This window comes from Eulemur rufifrons, chromosome 18, assembly GCF_041146395.1.
Source record: "Eulemur rufifrons isolate Redbay chromosome 18, OSU_ERuf_1, whole genome shotgun sequence".
NCBI lineage: Eukaryota > Metazoa > Chordata > Mammalia > Primates > Lemuridae > Eulemur > Eulemur rufifrons.
The window spans coordinates 35607263-35622426 of record NC_091000.1 but is presented as its reverse complement, the minus strand read 5'-3'; the positions used below and the strand labels follow the sequence as shown (position 1 = coordinate 35622426).

At 40.3% G+C, this 15164-nt stretch overlaps 1 protein-coding gene across 2 annotated transcripts in view; it reads left to right on the top strand.

Moving 5' to 3' along the window:
- The window catches only part of LRBA (LPS responsive beige-like anchor protein), a 637829-nt gene extending 625049 nt beyond the window's left edge, over window positions 1-12780 (top strand). For both annotated transcript variants that reach the window (XM_069493475.1, XM_069493474.1), the window contains 3 exons: window positions 1879-2075; window positions 6842-6993; window positions 11651-12780. In XM_069493475.1, coding sequence (XP_069349576.1) covers window positions 1879-2075; window positions 6842-6993; window positions 11651-11741 — 440 coding nt within the window. In that variant the 3' untranslated portion in view covers window positions 11742-12780. The remainder of the gene's footprint in view (window positions 1-1878; window positions 2076-6841; window positions 6994-11650) is intronic.
- Window positions 12781-15164: the final 2384 nt, after the last annotated feature.

Below are 15164 nucleotides of genomic sequence, written 5' to 3'. Positions count from 1 at the left end.
TTAGTGAAAAGCTTATCAAGAGTAGTTTGAACAGTGCTGACCACCTTGTCACCAGATACACTTTTCTATGTCTTAAGGAGTTGTCATGTTCTTATTCCCTTCACTTACGTCTGGTGTCTCAGCAGTGTCAGGATCCCACAGGCAACTCTCCTATAATTCTATTCTTATTCAATTCAAATTCTACTTAGCTTTATTACTTTTCATGACTTGACTGCAGTTTCATCTTTGTTGGCCAGTACCTTTTTTTGATTATCCTTTTTTTTTTTTTTTAGAGACAGGGTCTTGCTCTGTCACCCAGCTACAGTCAGTGGCATGATCATAGCTCACTGTACCCTCCAACTCCTGGGCTCAGGCTATCCTCCTGCCTCAACCTCCTGAGTAGGTGGGACTACAGGCATGTGCCACCGTTGCCAGCTAATATTTTAGGTTTTTTTTTTTTTTTTGGTAGAGACAGGGTCTTGCTAGGTTGCCCAGGCTGGTCTCCAACTCCTGGCCTCAAGTGCTCTTCTTGCTTCAGTCTTCCAAAGTGCTGGGATTACAGGAATGAGCCACCACGCTAGACCCTGATTTATCCATTTTTATAAAATGTTACGTGACTTTATAACTGGGAGACAAAGAGGCAACACAACTACAGAGTTTGGTGTCTGTGCATGAACTAAATAACATGCTCAGTGACCAGTCAGTAACATACTTTGAAAGAAGTGATGTGATTGGTCACTGATCATCATGCACATCTGTTATTTACATAGTGATTTGTGGACTGAAAAGCTCCCCACAAAGTGTGTGCTTTATGCAATTACTGTGACAGCTGAAATTGGAACTGTGTTGTTGTGGGGCTGATGTTATTTAGGAATGATAAATAAAATTCATGCATGCTGGAGCTATGCAAAGACTGCCTGTATGGAGAGCACTAAAAACTTATAAACTCCCTGAATGGCCAAGGAAAAGCTGAGAGCCTTATCTTCAAAAGGGTGTGGTTGCGATAGTCTTGTGGAGAGCCAACAATGATTCCATGTGGCCACAAGTAATTTAGCCAGGAGAGTAGCAGAGTGTATGCTCCAGTTACCCCTCTTCTCTGACTCAGATATCTCTTGGAATTTACTCATCACACAAACAATTTTTGTTACTTTTCCTTCTTTGCTTTGCATGTAGCAGGTAGTCAATAGTAACAAAAACAGCTCTGGTATGTATGGGCTACTCAGCAGTTCCCCTGGCGAGATGGGAGTCGTGGATGCTTCTGCTTGCTGTTGGGGCATCAGGGAGGCAGACAACTCAGTTGTGAGGAAGTGGCAGAAAGATCCCCGTGTGAATTTTTGGGGGATCCAGGAGTGTTACCAGGGACCCCCTTTCAATGTAAAGTTGTGAGCAGTGGGAGGGAAGAAGGCTTTGGCCTTCAGAACCTGCCCCAGCCGGTTTTCGCTGCACAGGCCCGCAGTGCTGTGAACATCAGGGCTCCTGTGAGATGCAGGTCACAATGTGCCTGACAGCAGCCCATGCTTGTTCGCGTCCTAGCCTCCTTGAAGCTGTTGTAGGATTTGAAATTTGTCCTGTTCCTTTCTGAAGTCCTCCAGTTTGTGTTGCCCCCTTGGCATAATGAGTTTCATAAAGTAACTGTCTCTTGAGGAAAAGAGAACTTGAACGTGCAGCATGACTCCGCTTCTCTCCTCTCCCAAGTGGAGGTGAGATCTGATAAACATGACGAGGAGATCTTGGAAAATAAGTTACATGTAAGATGATATAGTTTTTTTTTAAGACTTTCTATGATACAATTGTAATGTGGTACAGTAATCCTGTTCGACCTGTGCTCAAGATTCAGATCCCATTTGTCTGTTTTCATTGAATAATTAATTTTGCCTTTTGTTTCTCCTCTATTCTCAGAAGGACCATGTCTCATACATTCCATGAATGGAGACCTGTTAAGGACCTTGGAGGGTCCTGAAAACTGCCTGAAACCAAAACTCATCCAGGCTTCAAGAGAGGGTCATTGTGTCATATTCTATGAAAACGGCCTCTTCTGTACCTTCAGTGTGAATGGAAAACTCCAGGCCACCGTGGAAACAAATGACAACATAAGGGTGAGTACCCTGCAGACCTTTCAGCCTTCTCGATTTTTACCTTCAAGTGTGGGAAAGAGTTCACCAAAGAAACCTCTGGGGTTTTTTCTGTTCGTGTTTGTTTGTTTTTTAGAGACAGGGTCTCACTCTGTCACCCAGGCTAGAGTGCAGTGGTATCACCATAGCTCACTGCAACTTCAAATTCCTGGGCACAAGCAATCCTCCTGCCTCAGCCTCCTGAGTAGCTGGGACTACAGGCGTGTGCCACCACACCTGGCTAATTTTTTGTATTTTATATAGAGACAGGATCTTGCTATATTGCTCAGGCTGGTCTTGAACTCCTGTATCAGCCTCCCAGGGTGCTAGGATTACAAGCATGAGTCACTGCTCCTGGCCCAGAAACCTATTTTTGAGTTGCTAAGGGCCCCTTCCATGCCGACAGAAAATCACTGGGTACCCTGAACGAGGCTCACGCACCTCTCAGACCACAGCAGGTCCCAGCCATGCTGACTGCGTCACTCAGCCAGTGAGCTGTGCGTGAGGCCCCTCGTGGAAGCTGAGGACGCACCCTCAGCGGAAAAGGTTTCTTGGAGGCTTCTGAAGCCATCCTGGGTGGCTTTCAATGGCATTGCTCAGTTTTGTGTTTTTTTGTTTTTTTTTTTTTAATCTAAGGAAATTCACTGCACGGTGTTTTCTGATTATCAATAAGCTAAAACAGAGCATTAGATCATACCTAAAACTGGCTTCTCTTTACAATTGAATAGGTTTGTGGTGGGAGCAACAAGGATTATGACTATTCAGGAGTAGCATCTAATTTCAGACTTGACTTCTTCAAGACAAAACATGTTAAGTTAAGAGGGCTGGGCTTCAGATTATGATGTGAATTAGGCAAACCTTTTTCCCATTTGGTATACCAGAAACGGAAATGCTACTGGACCTTCAGGGTCTTGCTTCATTTTCAGGACAGGGCTCCACAAGTATTAGAGGTTGAGAAAAAGAATAAGGAGTGTTCTTTGAGAGGCTACTTTTTAAACTTCCTTTGTTTCTTACCTGCAAATTCCTTGGTGCAGGTTAAGGTAAAATGAAACTGGAGTGACCCTATCATTTTCCAGAATGGGGGCTGGGAATGCATGTGACCTGTGTACAATGAGGGGATCTAGGACACGTTGGGGCAGAAGCAGGGTCACAGGGGCCTCTGCCCTGTGAGTGTGGCTTTAGGCTATCTTTGGGCATTTTGCTGTTTGCTATTCCTGACCTGTCATTTAAGCTCTGGGCAGCTTAAATGACACAAATTCCCAGTTTCCCAGATCTAGCCTGATCATCCCCTTCTCCCAAGTAAATACCTGGGGTCAGGAAGTATTAAGGAACAAAACCCCTACATATAGGTTCCATTGATCAGATCAAGCGCCCTTGTTGTTCTGTATCCCAGGATTAATTTCTTAATTCACTAGTCGGCTTTCTCCTCCTGCCTCTCCATACTCCCCATTGCGTTCTGCCGGCCTCCTCCACTAAGGCATGAACACAGACACACTCACATTCTGCTTTTATTTTTACCTTCCTTCCCCTAATACTTCATTTAAACCAAGTACACATCAGAGGATTTTCCTTTCCTCTTTTCTTCACAATAATAACGTTGATAATCTGTCACTTTGAGTTGCGATTATATTGTCAGCTACGCTAATAAATCTGTAAAATAATTTGAAATCCCCAGCTGACTGAAACAATTTCCGTGGCATTTCAGTTAGCACCAGAGGCTCTGGGAAGTTCCTTGAGGCAGCAGGAGGAAGGCTTTCTGCAGACTGTTCACACACACATGCTTCTCCTCTCTGCCCTGTAGCCATCGTTTTTTCCCTCTGTAATATTTCCCACTGGATTTTAGGCTTAAACAATCTGTTGCCTTTTTCCCAGCACTCCTGCACTTTATCATGCTAACTTGCAAGTGGCAACTGTGTGATTACAGCAAGCTTGCCTAAAGTGAGCACTACCTGCCCCCGGCTCCAGAGACTGACACTTTCACAGCTGGCTACCTCGGGAAGCCAGGAAGAAAACCACAGGCTGGGGAATACGAGACATCACAGAGCAAAATTCCCCAGTTCCATCCTGCGGTCTGAGCCTATATAAGGAAAGAACACCATGGAAACAAATTAGTCATCAGCTCAGACCAGAAATTAAGTTTCTGTGAAATACCAAGAACCCTGCAGGCAGGCAGCCTGGGGAAGTGGTACACTAATCAAGCCTTCCCACCTGTCTTTATTTTAGATGCCAGATTATTCAGTGGCATTTTGGTGAACAGCATATCATAGTACACCAGACAGACAATGTTTAGATGTCTTAATGAATAAGTAGGCACCCTATACAGAGCAGCAGGGTTATTTTATCCTAAACAAAGGATAACCACCATTTCACCCATAGGAACTCATTTATTTTCTTTTCCTGAGGCTGTGTTTTAGGATGTGGTCATCCCCAACAGACTGCTGTGGCCTGCTGGTACCTCCTTAAAACCAGCACAGCCAGTGTTGTCCAATGCACTCAGGATTTCATAGAACGAGATTAACATGTCTCTGGGGCCCTCTGAAAATCTCTAGTTATAACCCAGCCGGATACTGAGGAGGTCTGTGAGAATTAAGAACCATGTGAACGCTGATTTGGGTGGAAGATTCAGTAAATGTTACTCTTAGTGCCAGAGGAAAGAGGCCAACAAAATACTTTTTTACTTTGGGAGGTACATTAAATGTTTTGAATGCTGATGCATATATAGCCTTAAAAGTCCAGGTTTATTAATAATTTCATTTCAGATGGAAGTAGGATTAGAGATTCTTTACTAGAACAAAGAATTAAAGATTAATGGTTTTAATTTATGCTTTAATATAGCACTTATGCAGTAAAAAGCCTCAAGTATAAAATTCAAGTGAACCACAACCATAGGTTAATGGATTTTCATCAGCTGTATTTTATAAGTGTAGCAAATAATTGTTTGCCCTAGTCGTCATTGCAATTCCTAGATGCCCCCTGGAGATTGTCATTTGTGCAGTGAATGAGGGAAAAAGATATTGATTTTTACTCATCTTGAAAAAAAAATCTTAATATCTGTGTTTAGTCAGTAAGACAGAGAATACTTCTCATATGTAACTGTCCTTCAGTTTTTATATCTTAGATATATTTTTGTGTTCTTGAGCTATATTTAAGAGATTATTAAAAGTTGGTATGTATGTGAATGTGAATTCAATGGCTTATGAAATAGTCCTTACTTTATGATTTTTAAAAAATTTGCCAAAGGGTAAAGACTTAAGGTAACTATGCTAAGACTCTGAGTACAGTACAGTGTAAATATATTTTTCAGAAATTAGATTTTTTTCTTCCCGGCCTGCTAGCACAATCTGTATTCCCATGTGCATTGTGTCCAGGTGGACATAGATTGCAGGTGTCTGCAGTGACTGTTAGAACTCCCAGCGCCACCCACTAAAGAAAGGAAATTTGTATCTTAGTAGGCTCAGAAAACAAGGCTTAAGAGGGAAGGCCAGGAGGAGAGGAAACAGTAATAGGGAGGGACCTTTTACATCAGGAGCAGGCACACTTTTTCTGTAAAAGGACAGAAAGTAAATATTTTAGGCTTTGAGGGCTCTATATTCCCTGTTGCAACTCTCTGTGAAAGTAGCCACACACAGATGGGTGTGGCTGTGTTCTGATAAAACCTTATTTATGGACATTCAAATGTGGAATTATATAATCATGTCATGAAAAATTCCTTTTAACCCGTTAAAAAATGTAAAAACAGGCTGAGCATGGTGGCTTACACCTGTAATCCTAGCACTCTGAGGTCGAGGTGGGAGGATCGCTTGAGTTCAGGAGTTCGAGACCAGCCTGAGCAAGAGCGAGACCCCGTCTGCACAAAAAAAATTAGAAAAAGTAGCTGGGCATGGTTGTGCGTGCCTATAGTTCCAGCACTCAGAGGCTGAGGCAGGAGGATTGCTTGAACCCAGGAGTTTGAGGTTACAGTGAGCTATGATGATGCCAGTGGGTGACAGACCGAGACTGTCTCAACAACAAAAAAAGTCATACAAAACCAGGTTGTGGTCTGCATTTGGTGCACAGGCTTTCATTTGTGGACGTCCATTTTACAGGATCAAAGAGCAAATTCTGAGTCTGCACCTCTGTTCAGCACTGGCAGGAAAGGACAGGGAGCCACAGACTCGAGCCGACTAAATGACAGGCTGGAGCGCTGTCAGTCCTGGGGTTTAAAATGCTCAAGCTGGGGTTTAATCACCGTGGAAGTTGTGGCTCTCTCCCAGGTCTTTTTCCCAACTGCTGTCCAAATCCAGCAGGCCCAGTGAAGGTGCCAAAGCTGCTGGCCACCTCCTCGGGGCAGAGGGGATGTGGGGTCAGCTGGCGCTGTCTGCCACTCCTTGGCACAAAATAGGCTTAGCATGTCCACAGGACAACCAAAGAGATGCCAGGAGCTCCTCGTTAAGAGTGCTGGCCCCAGTCCACGACACACACCATCCCAGCAGCATTTTTAGAACTGGAAGAGTTTGCCACCTCATCCTTAAAAAAATAAAAATTTAAAAAGCAAAACCAAAAAATCTCAAGCATTACCTAACTTTGTCCATTTGATGTCTAAAAAATGGCAGGTCTTCTATTACTCATGATTTCCTAAGAACTTCTCAGGGTCTCTCTCTCTTCTCCTTGCACTACAGTAGCTGGCACAGCATAAGCATGAATCTAACACAGGGTGGGTGCTGAAGTTTCCCTAGAACCGCGTCTCTACTGAATGTTGCTGTGTCCCACAGGCCTTGCAGCTGAGCCGGGACGGGCAGTACCTGCTCACAGGAGGAGACAACGGTGTGGTCGTGGTCTGGCAGGTATCAGACCTCAAGAAGCTCTTTGCCTACCCAGGCTGCGATGCTGGGATCCGGGCCATGGCCCTATCATACGACCAGAGGTAATGCTGGAATTATGGTCTACTAATGGTAGTTTGAAACACTATACAGGGAATTTCTTTAAATGGGCTGACGGATGAGTTGAATTGTGGGCTCACCTGTGCAATCCAAAAAGCCAATGAAGGTGTGGGTTTCCAAGACTCTTGGACAAAGTGTGAGTTCTCCAGGAATACACAGGATTTAAGTAGAAAAGGCTCCAATTAAATTGCTGTAAATCTTTCTATTATTTCTTTAAAAGTACCTTTTTTGGTAAATAAAATTTTAAGAGCTATAAACATATTTAACATAAAATGCCTTTGTCTCTGCCCACAGGGACGCCACTGAAAGATATGGCTTATTTCCTAAAAACTCCCAAGTGGTAAATTTTGGGAGGATAATCTTTACCTGGCATCTTATTTCCTCTTAGCATATAGTCACTCATTTTGGTTCCTATTTTTGTTTATTGTAATAACATATACCTAAAATTAGCCATTTAAACCATTTTTAGTTGTACAATTCAGTGGTATTAAGTACATTCACAATGTCGTACAACCATTTCCACAACTTTTTCATCATCCCAAACAGCAACTCCGCCTATTAAACAGTGACGCCCCACAGCTCACCTCCTTTCTACTTTCTGTCTCTATGCATTTTCCTCTTGTAGACACCTCCTGTAAGTGGAATCATGCGACATTTGTCCTTTTGTGCCTGGCTTATTTCACTTAGCATAATGTTTTCAGAGTTCATCCATGTTGTAGCATGTATCAGAATCACATTCCTTTTTATTATGTTGTATGTATATACTATGTTTTGTTTATCCAGTCATCTCTCAATGGACACTTGGGTTATTTCTACCTTTTGGCTATTGTGAATAATGCTGCTATGAACATTAGCATGCAGATATCTGTTCAAGTCGCTGTTTACAATTCTTTTGAGTATATTCAGAGTGGAATTGCTGGGTCATATGGCAATTCTATGTTGAACTTTTTGAGGAACCCCCAAACGGTTTTCCACAGTGGCTGCATCATTTTATATTCCCACCAGCAATGCACAAGGGCTCTCATTTCTTCACATCCTCCCCATCACTTGCTATATTGTTTTTTTTTTTATAATAGCTGTGATAATGCATATGAAGGAGTCTCCCATTGTGGTTTTGATGTACACTTCCCTAATGACTAGTGGGTGATGTTGTCTTTTCACTCTTTATAGTGTCCTTAGATGCACAAAAGCTTTTAATTTTTATGAAATCAAATTTATTTTTTCTTTTGTTACCAGTGCTTTTGGTGTCATAGCTAAGAAATCATTGCAAAATCCAAGGTCATGAAGCTTTTCCCCTATGTTTTCTTCTGAGAGTGGTATAGTTTTGTAGTTCAACTTATTTTTAGGTTTTTGATCCATTTTGAGATGATTTTTGTGTATAATGGTAAGGGTCCCACTTTATTGTTCATTATTTTGTCTGGGTCCCTTGAGAGTCCATATAAATTTTAGGATGGGTTTTCTAGTTCTGCAAAGAACATTGGTATTTTGATAGGGACTGCATTTATTGCTTTGGGTAGTATTGACATCTTAACAATGTTAAATCTTCCGATCCATGAACATGTGATGTGTTTTCATTTGTTTATATCTTTTATTTCTTTCAGCAATATTTTATAGTTTTCAGTATACAAGTCTCCTGCTTCTTTGGTTAAATTTATTCCTGAGTATTTTATTCTTTTTGATGATATTATAAATGGAGTTGTGCTTTATTTTTTCCTTTCGGATTGTTACTAGTATATAAAACGCAGCTGATTTTTGCATGTAGATTATGTATGCTGCAAAATTGCTGAATTCATTTGTTAGCTCTAACAATTTTTTTGTGGAATTTTTTAGGATTTCCTACATGTAAGATCATGTCATCTGTGAACAGAGATTTTACTTCTTTCCAATTTGGATACCTTTATTTCTTTTTCTTGCCTAATTGCTCAATCTAGGACTTTCAGTACTATGTTGAGTAAAAATGGTGGAATTGGGCATCCTTCCCTTGTTCTTGATCATAGGGGAAAATTTTGTCTTTCATTATTGAGTATTATGTTAGCTCTGGGTTATTCATAAATGCTCTTTATCATTTGAAGTAGTTTCCTTCTATTCCTAGTTTAGTGAGTGCTTTTACAATGAAAGGATGAATTTTGTCAAATGCCTTTTTAGCATCAACTGAGATGGTTATGTGGGTTTTTTTTTGTTTCTTTCAGTTAATATGGGATAGTACATTGATTTTTACATGTTGAATCATCCTTGCATTCCAGGAATGAATCCCACTTAGTCATAGTGTATAATGCTTTTATGATGTTAGTGAATTCAGTTTGCTCGTATTTTGCATCTGTATTCATAAGGGATATTAGTCTGTAATGTTCTTTTCTTGTAGTGTCTTTGTCTGGCTTTGGTGTCAGAGTAATGCTGGCCTCACTGAATAGGTTAGGAAGTGTTCCCCCCTCTTTAGTATTTTTGAAAGCATTTGAGAAAGATTGGTGACAATCCTCCTTTAAATGTTTGGGAGAATTCATCAGTGAAGCTATCTAGTCCAGGACTTTATTAGGTTTTTGATTACTGATTCAATTGTCTTACTAGTTATAAGTCTATTCAGATTTTCTATTCTTCAGTTTTGGTATACTGTGTGTTCCTAAGAATCTGTCCACTTCATCTAGGTTATCCAGTTTGTTGGTGTACAATTCTTCCTAATATTCTCTTATAATCCTGTTATTTCTGCAAAATCAGTAGTAATGTTCCCACTTTCATTTCTGATTTTTGTAATATGAGTCATCTTAGTCTAGCTAAATGTTTGCAATTTTGTAGCAAAATTTGATCTTTTCAAAGCAGCAAGCTTTGGTTTGATCTTTTTGTATTGTCTTTCTATTTCATTTATTGCTGCTCTAATCTTTATTACTTCCTTCCTCCTGCTAGCCTTGGGTTTAGTCTGCTGTTCTTTTTCTAGTTCTTTAAAGTGTAAAGTTAGGTTCTTGATTGAGGTCTTTCTTTTTTAATGTTTGTGTTTCTAGCTATAATTTTCTTCTTAGCACTGCTTTTGCTGCATCCTGTAGGTTTTGGCATGTTGTGTTTTCATTTGTCTCAAGATATTTTCTAATTTCCCTTACGATTTTTTTTGACCCATTGTTTAATTTCCGCGTATTTGCGAATTTTCCTATGATTCCTAGTTTCTATGATGATCAGAAAAGATACTTTGTATGATTTTAATCTTTCTACATCATTAAGATGTTCTGTGGCCTATATGGTTTATCCTGGAGACTATTCCATGTGCACTTGAGAGAAATGTATATCCTACTGTTGTTGGGTGTTCTGTGTATGTGTTAGGTCCAACGGGCTTACAGTATTGTTTTCCTAAAATTCTGCCTAGTTGTTCTACCTATTATTGAAAGTTGGGTATTGAAGTTTCCAACCATTATTATAGAATTATCTAATTCTTCCTTCAGTTCTGTTAATGTTTGTTGCAAATATCTTGGGGGTCTGATGTTTAGTGCACATATAATTTTTATATTTTCTCGGTGAGTTGACCCTTTTATCAATATCAGTATCCTCCTTTGTCTCTTGAAACAGTTTTTGACTTAAAGCCCATTTTGTCTAATATTAGTATAACCACCTCAGCTCTTTTGGTTACTTCTTTTTACGTGGAATATCTTTTTCCATCCTTTCATTTTCAATCTGTTTGTCTCCTTAGAGCTAAAGTGAGTCTCTTACACACAGCATGTATTTGGATCATTTTTTTAAATTCATTCTGACTTTTGGCTAGGGAGTTTAATCTCTTTAAAGTAATTATTGATAAGGAAACTGACTTTTGCCATTCTGCTATTTGTTTTCTGTTTTGCTCAAAGTTTCGTCCCTCATTTCCTCATTAACACCTTCTTTTGTGTTTAGTTGATTTTTTTTGTAGTGACACATTTTAGTTCCTAATCTTGATAGGAGGTACTAAAGAGGATACTGAATATGGCTTCCAAGGGTTGGTCCTAACCAGACTACACAGAGAATGGTCTAGATAATGGGGCCTGTTCATCTCAGTGCTCTCTCCAGCTCTCTCCCTGCGCCATGTTCTCAGGGACAGGAGAGCAAGCAGCAACAGCAGCTCCTGTCTTTAGTGATCATTTCAGTAAGTCACTGTGTTACCAGGTGGAGGCTCCTACCCAGAGCATCATGGACATAGAATATTCCTCCACAGAGGAGAGACCACTCAAATTATGGCCAACACCCTTCTTATTCTTCATCTCTGTACCTGTCAGAGATGACATCTGTCACTTGAATGTGTGCTGCTTCCTGCGCCAGCAATTACTTTGAGAATGTGTGATTCCTTCTTTTGATTCTGATGTCTATGCCCGAGTCTTACCAGCGCAGCCCCCCTTAGAAATTACCAAGTCTGTTCAGGTTTCAGTGACCCAGCTACATGTACTGGCTACATTTGCCCTTTCAATGAAAAAGCAAACTGTGGCTTGGATCCTTCTGGAGTGTCAGACGCAGTACTCTGAGCTTATTCAAGGATACATTTTAGTCATTAAAAAAGTACCTTAGTTCTAAAATCGCCGGTTTGACCGCCATCTTCTATATTTACCTGGTGGATTTGGGGAGGGCAGTTCTTTCTTCAGTAACAGACCTGGAAATACAGGTTTGTAAAACCCTTCTCCTCTCTGCTTCCCCCAGGTGCATCATTTCTGGCATGGCTTCAGGGAGCATTGTTCTGTTTTACAACGACTTTAACCGGTGGCATCATGAGTACCAAACCCGCTACTGACGATGACAGCTGCTCATCGGCTCTGACCCCAGGCTGGGCAGGAGAAGTGCTCGAGCATCGTTCTCTTAGAAACAGCTATCACATCTGAATGGAACTTAAATTTGCTCAAAGAAGCAAAATATTTTTTAAAGTTAATTGCTATTTTTGTAGACTTTGCTTGACTTTTTCGGGGGGAATAGCAAAGCAGAAAACTGGCTGCTGGGTTCTGTAGTTTAAAAAAAATCTATATTTTTAGTCATAATGAGAAATCTATTTTCACCAATTATGGAAACATACAGTGGAGCTAGTAAACCCAATTATGAAAAAAACATTTCCCATTTATCTGCAATCTTGAGAAATATGATTTTAACATTGGGGAAAGGGGTTATAATACTGGGATAGGGGAAGTTTGTGCAGAAATTTGGGTCCTGTATTTTTCCAAACAATTGTGCTTCTTCAGCACTGAAATTTCTGGGATTTTAAATAGTAATGTTTAAATTATGATAAATGTAATTTAAAACATCTCAATTATTTCTATCAATATTATTCTTCAAGCATGTTTTAGACCTAGAAAAGTATGGTTTGAGGAGGCTATTTTATTTTATTGTGTGGTTAAAATAAAGGGTCTAAGTTGTTATAGCAAGTGTGAAATAGTTACCATTTTTTCCTGATCTGTCATCTTCATAGCACAACAAACTGAAGTGCTGGAAATGCTCTGGGGCTCACCATCTTTGTTTTTCCTTTAAAGTAAATGAAAGTACCAAAGTTCACCCCTGAGGTGTGACTGTGCCCGGTGAGCCAGGGCCACACTGGGGAAAACGCGCCCCCCCCCCCCCCCCCACAGAGGCTACCAGGTGCTGTACTAAGCAACACCTGTTTTACCTTCTATTTGTTATTAAACTATCTCCACCTTCCTTTTGATTAGCAATTTGTACTAAGAAACAATGTTATTTTGGTGTTGTATTATTCTCCTTTTCTAGTAGAGTGCTGTGTGGAATTCTGTGAAAAATATTTGAGAAAAGGCCTGTATTGCATAAATAAATTCTTTGTATGTTGTGAACTTTGAGTTGAAACTGACATTCTATCTCTTTTTCCTCTTGCAAATTCCCTAAAGTTGTCCCTTCTTACCTGCCCCCACATTGTTATTCTCTAAAAGCAAACAATTCAGTTTGACAGAAAAAAATTGAATAAAATGGCATTTGTACTTGAATTGTTGTAAATCTAAATTTTAAACATTAATAAAACAGTTATTCACAAAGAAAATGCCAAACTCTGATTCAGTCATAGTTTTTGATCAACAACCAATAAGAGAGAGACCCTCCTAACTGAAACAGGAAAATGGGCTTTCTCCAGCCAGATATCTCCATTTTATGGGGACTTACACACACGACCTAGACGTGAATCTTACAAGTGACCACAGAAGGGACTTTATGTACTGTTCCACTAAGATCCATGACTTTATAAACCATTAAGAAAGAAAACAAGAGATGGTAAAATATGAGCAAGGGAAAGAACTTCTTAGTGTCAAAGAAATACCCAAGTTACTGGTAAAGTAACTAACTAAAAACATCCTCACTGGTATTAACTTGTGAAAATTACACTTTGGAAATTTAGGGGAAAAACAATAGACGAGAAAATTAGCGCTACGTCATGTGCCACACATGAGATACTCCAACTACCCTGTCTTAACAAGTCTAAAGGAAGGTTAATAAAGCAGCTTCCTTTTGGAACCTAAAAAAAGAAAAAAAAAAAAAATCAGCATCTCCATTCCGCTGCCTTTATCATTTTTAAAACCTCTACCTATGGAAAATTAACTGAAATTTAAAATAATACGTCATAAAACTAATATAGCTGGCATCTGCTTCTTAATGATAGAATCTGTTTATAATATCTTATGTTTACTCAACCTTCACTTACCCAATTTTAACTCTTTAACAGAAATGATTTCAAATAAATATAAACCAATTAGGAAAAAAAAAAGTCAAAGTAGAGGTGGGTTGGGGATGAAGCCGAATGACCCCAACACCGGGAAGCTGCACGTTCAGTAAGTGGCTGTGTGTCTGGTCTAAAATGATTGTCTCAAGAAATTAAGATTTCCCTTCCTGACCTTGATGCTTACTGAGATATAACCAGTCAAGTCCCTGGGATGCTGTCATTTAAGAGATACCACTAGATCTCTGGGAGAAAGTAAGAGGGCGTAGAAAACAGAGAACATGAAAATCCAAAACACACTGATACAAACGTGTTAGACAACTCACTCTCAGAGGAGCATCTTATCCCAAGGTATACCAAATATCCATACATAAATGTTTTTATAAATTAATTCAATGAGAAAGAGCCATTTCCCAGTGAAGAAACTAGCTTACAAAACAGGGAGATTCCAAAAGGCCTGCACAGAAACCACAAGCAGCTGTGTTGTGTGCAGGACATGAGGTTAGTGGCTTCCAACCCCAGGGGGTTCCCTTTTCCACTCAGCTCTAACAGCAGGGCTGAGCCAGAGGGTCATGTGTCCTCCTGTCCCTCATGAGAGGGGCAGTGAGATGGCAGTGGTCGGGTGAATCAGGTTTATAGGAGATGGCCAAGGAATCCCGGAATGCAGCCAATCTGCACCTACTTTGTACCCTTTTTAGGAAACATAATTGAATTGAAACATCATGTAACAGTTTAGAGCCACAGAGACAGGGGTTGGGGTGGAGAGTTTCACTAGGTGTCTTTGATTTTTTTTTTTACTGGATTAAGATTTCAAGAGCTCCTAGCCATGCAAATCCCAAACCTGTCTCAGTCCTGCCCCATTTTCCATCGCTGCTGAAGAACACAGCAGACCCGTGATACAAACAGATCAAGAAGCAGGAGTACCTTTCATTTAAACAGCTGGAACAACCCACCACTGAGCTTGGCGTGTGCAGGATTACAGAGCAGCAGCCAGCCCCATGGCCTCATGTGAAATTAGGCCAAAGTGTGTGCACAAAAACAGAGGAGGAGGAAGAGAGAACGTGACTTAAATCTCAAAATCTGCACAAATACATACCAGCAAATATGCCGGTGCCTCCACTTGGCTATTTCTGCCCTACCACGGTGGAAAGAAATGGTTTTCTACTTCAACCAGGACAGCAACCGGCCTAGCCACCGCCACCACCCTTTTTTTGTAGCACAAAGTCTAATCCCTGTTAATTGTGTATGCTCACAAATTATCCTCGTAGGGGATTTAAAAAAAAAAAAAAGAAACTTTTAAAAATTCTCTTCAATTTCCTCTCAGATGAATGAGTGAAATATCTTTTGGATTTTTCTTTTGGATAGATTTGAAAAGTTGAGTCCATGAGGAAATTCTTGGGTCCTCTTTTAGTCGTAGGATGACTATCTAAAAACCCAAGACTACTGTTAGTGACGCTGACGCCTCACTCCCAGCCCTGGCTACTTGGAGAACCGGAGATGCAGACTGCTCAG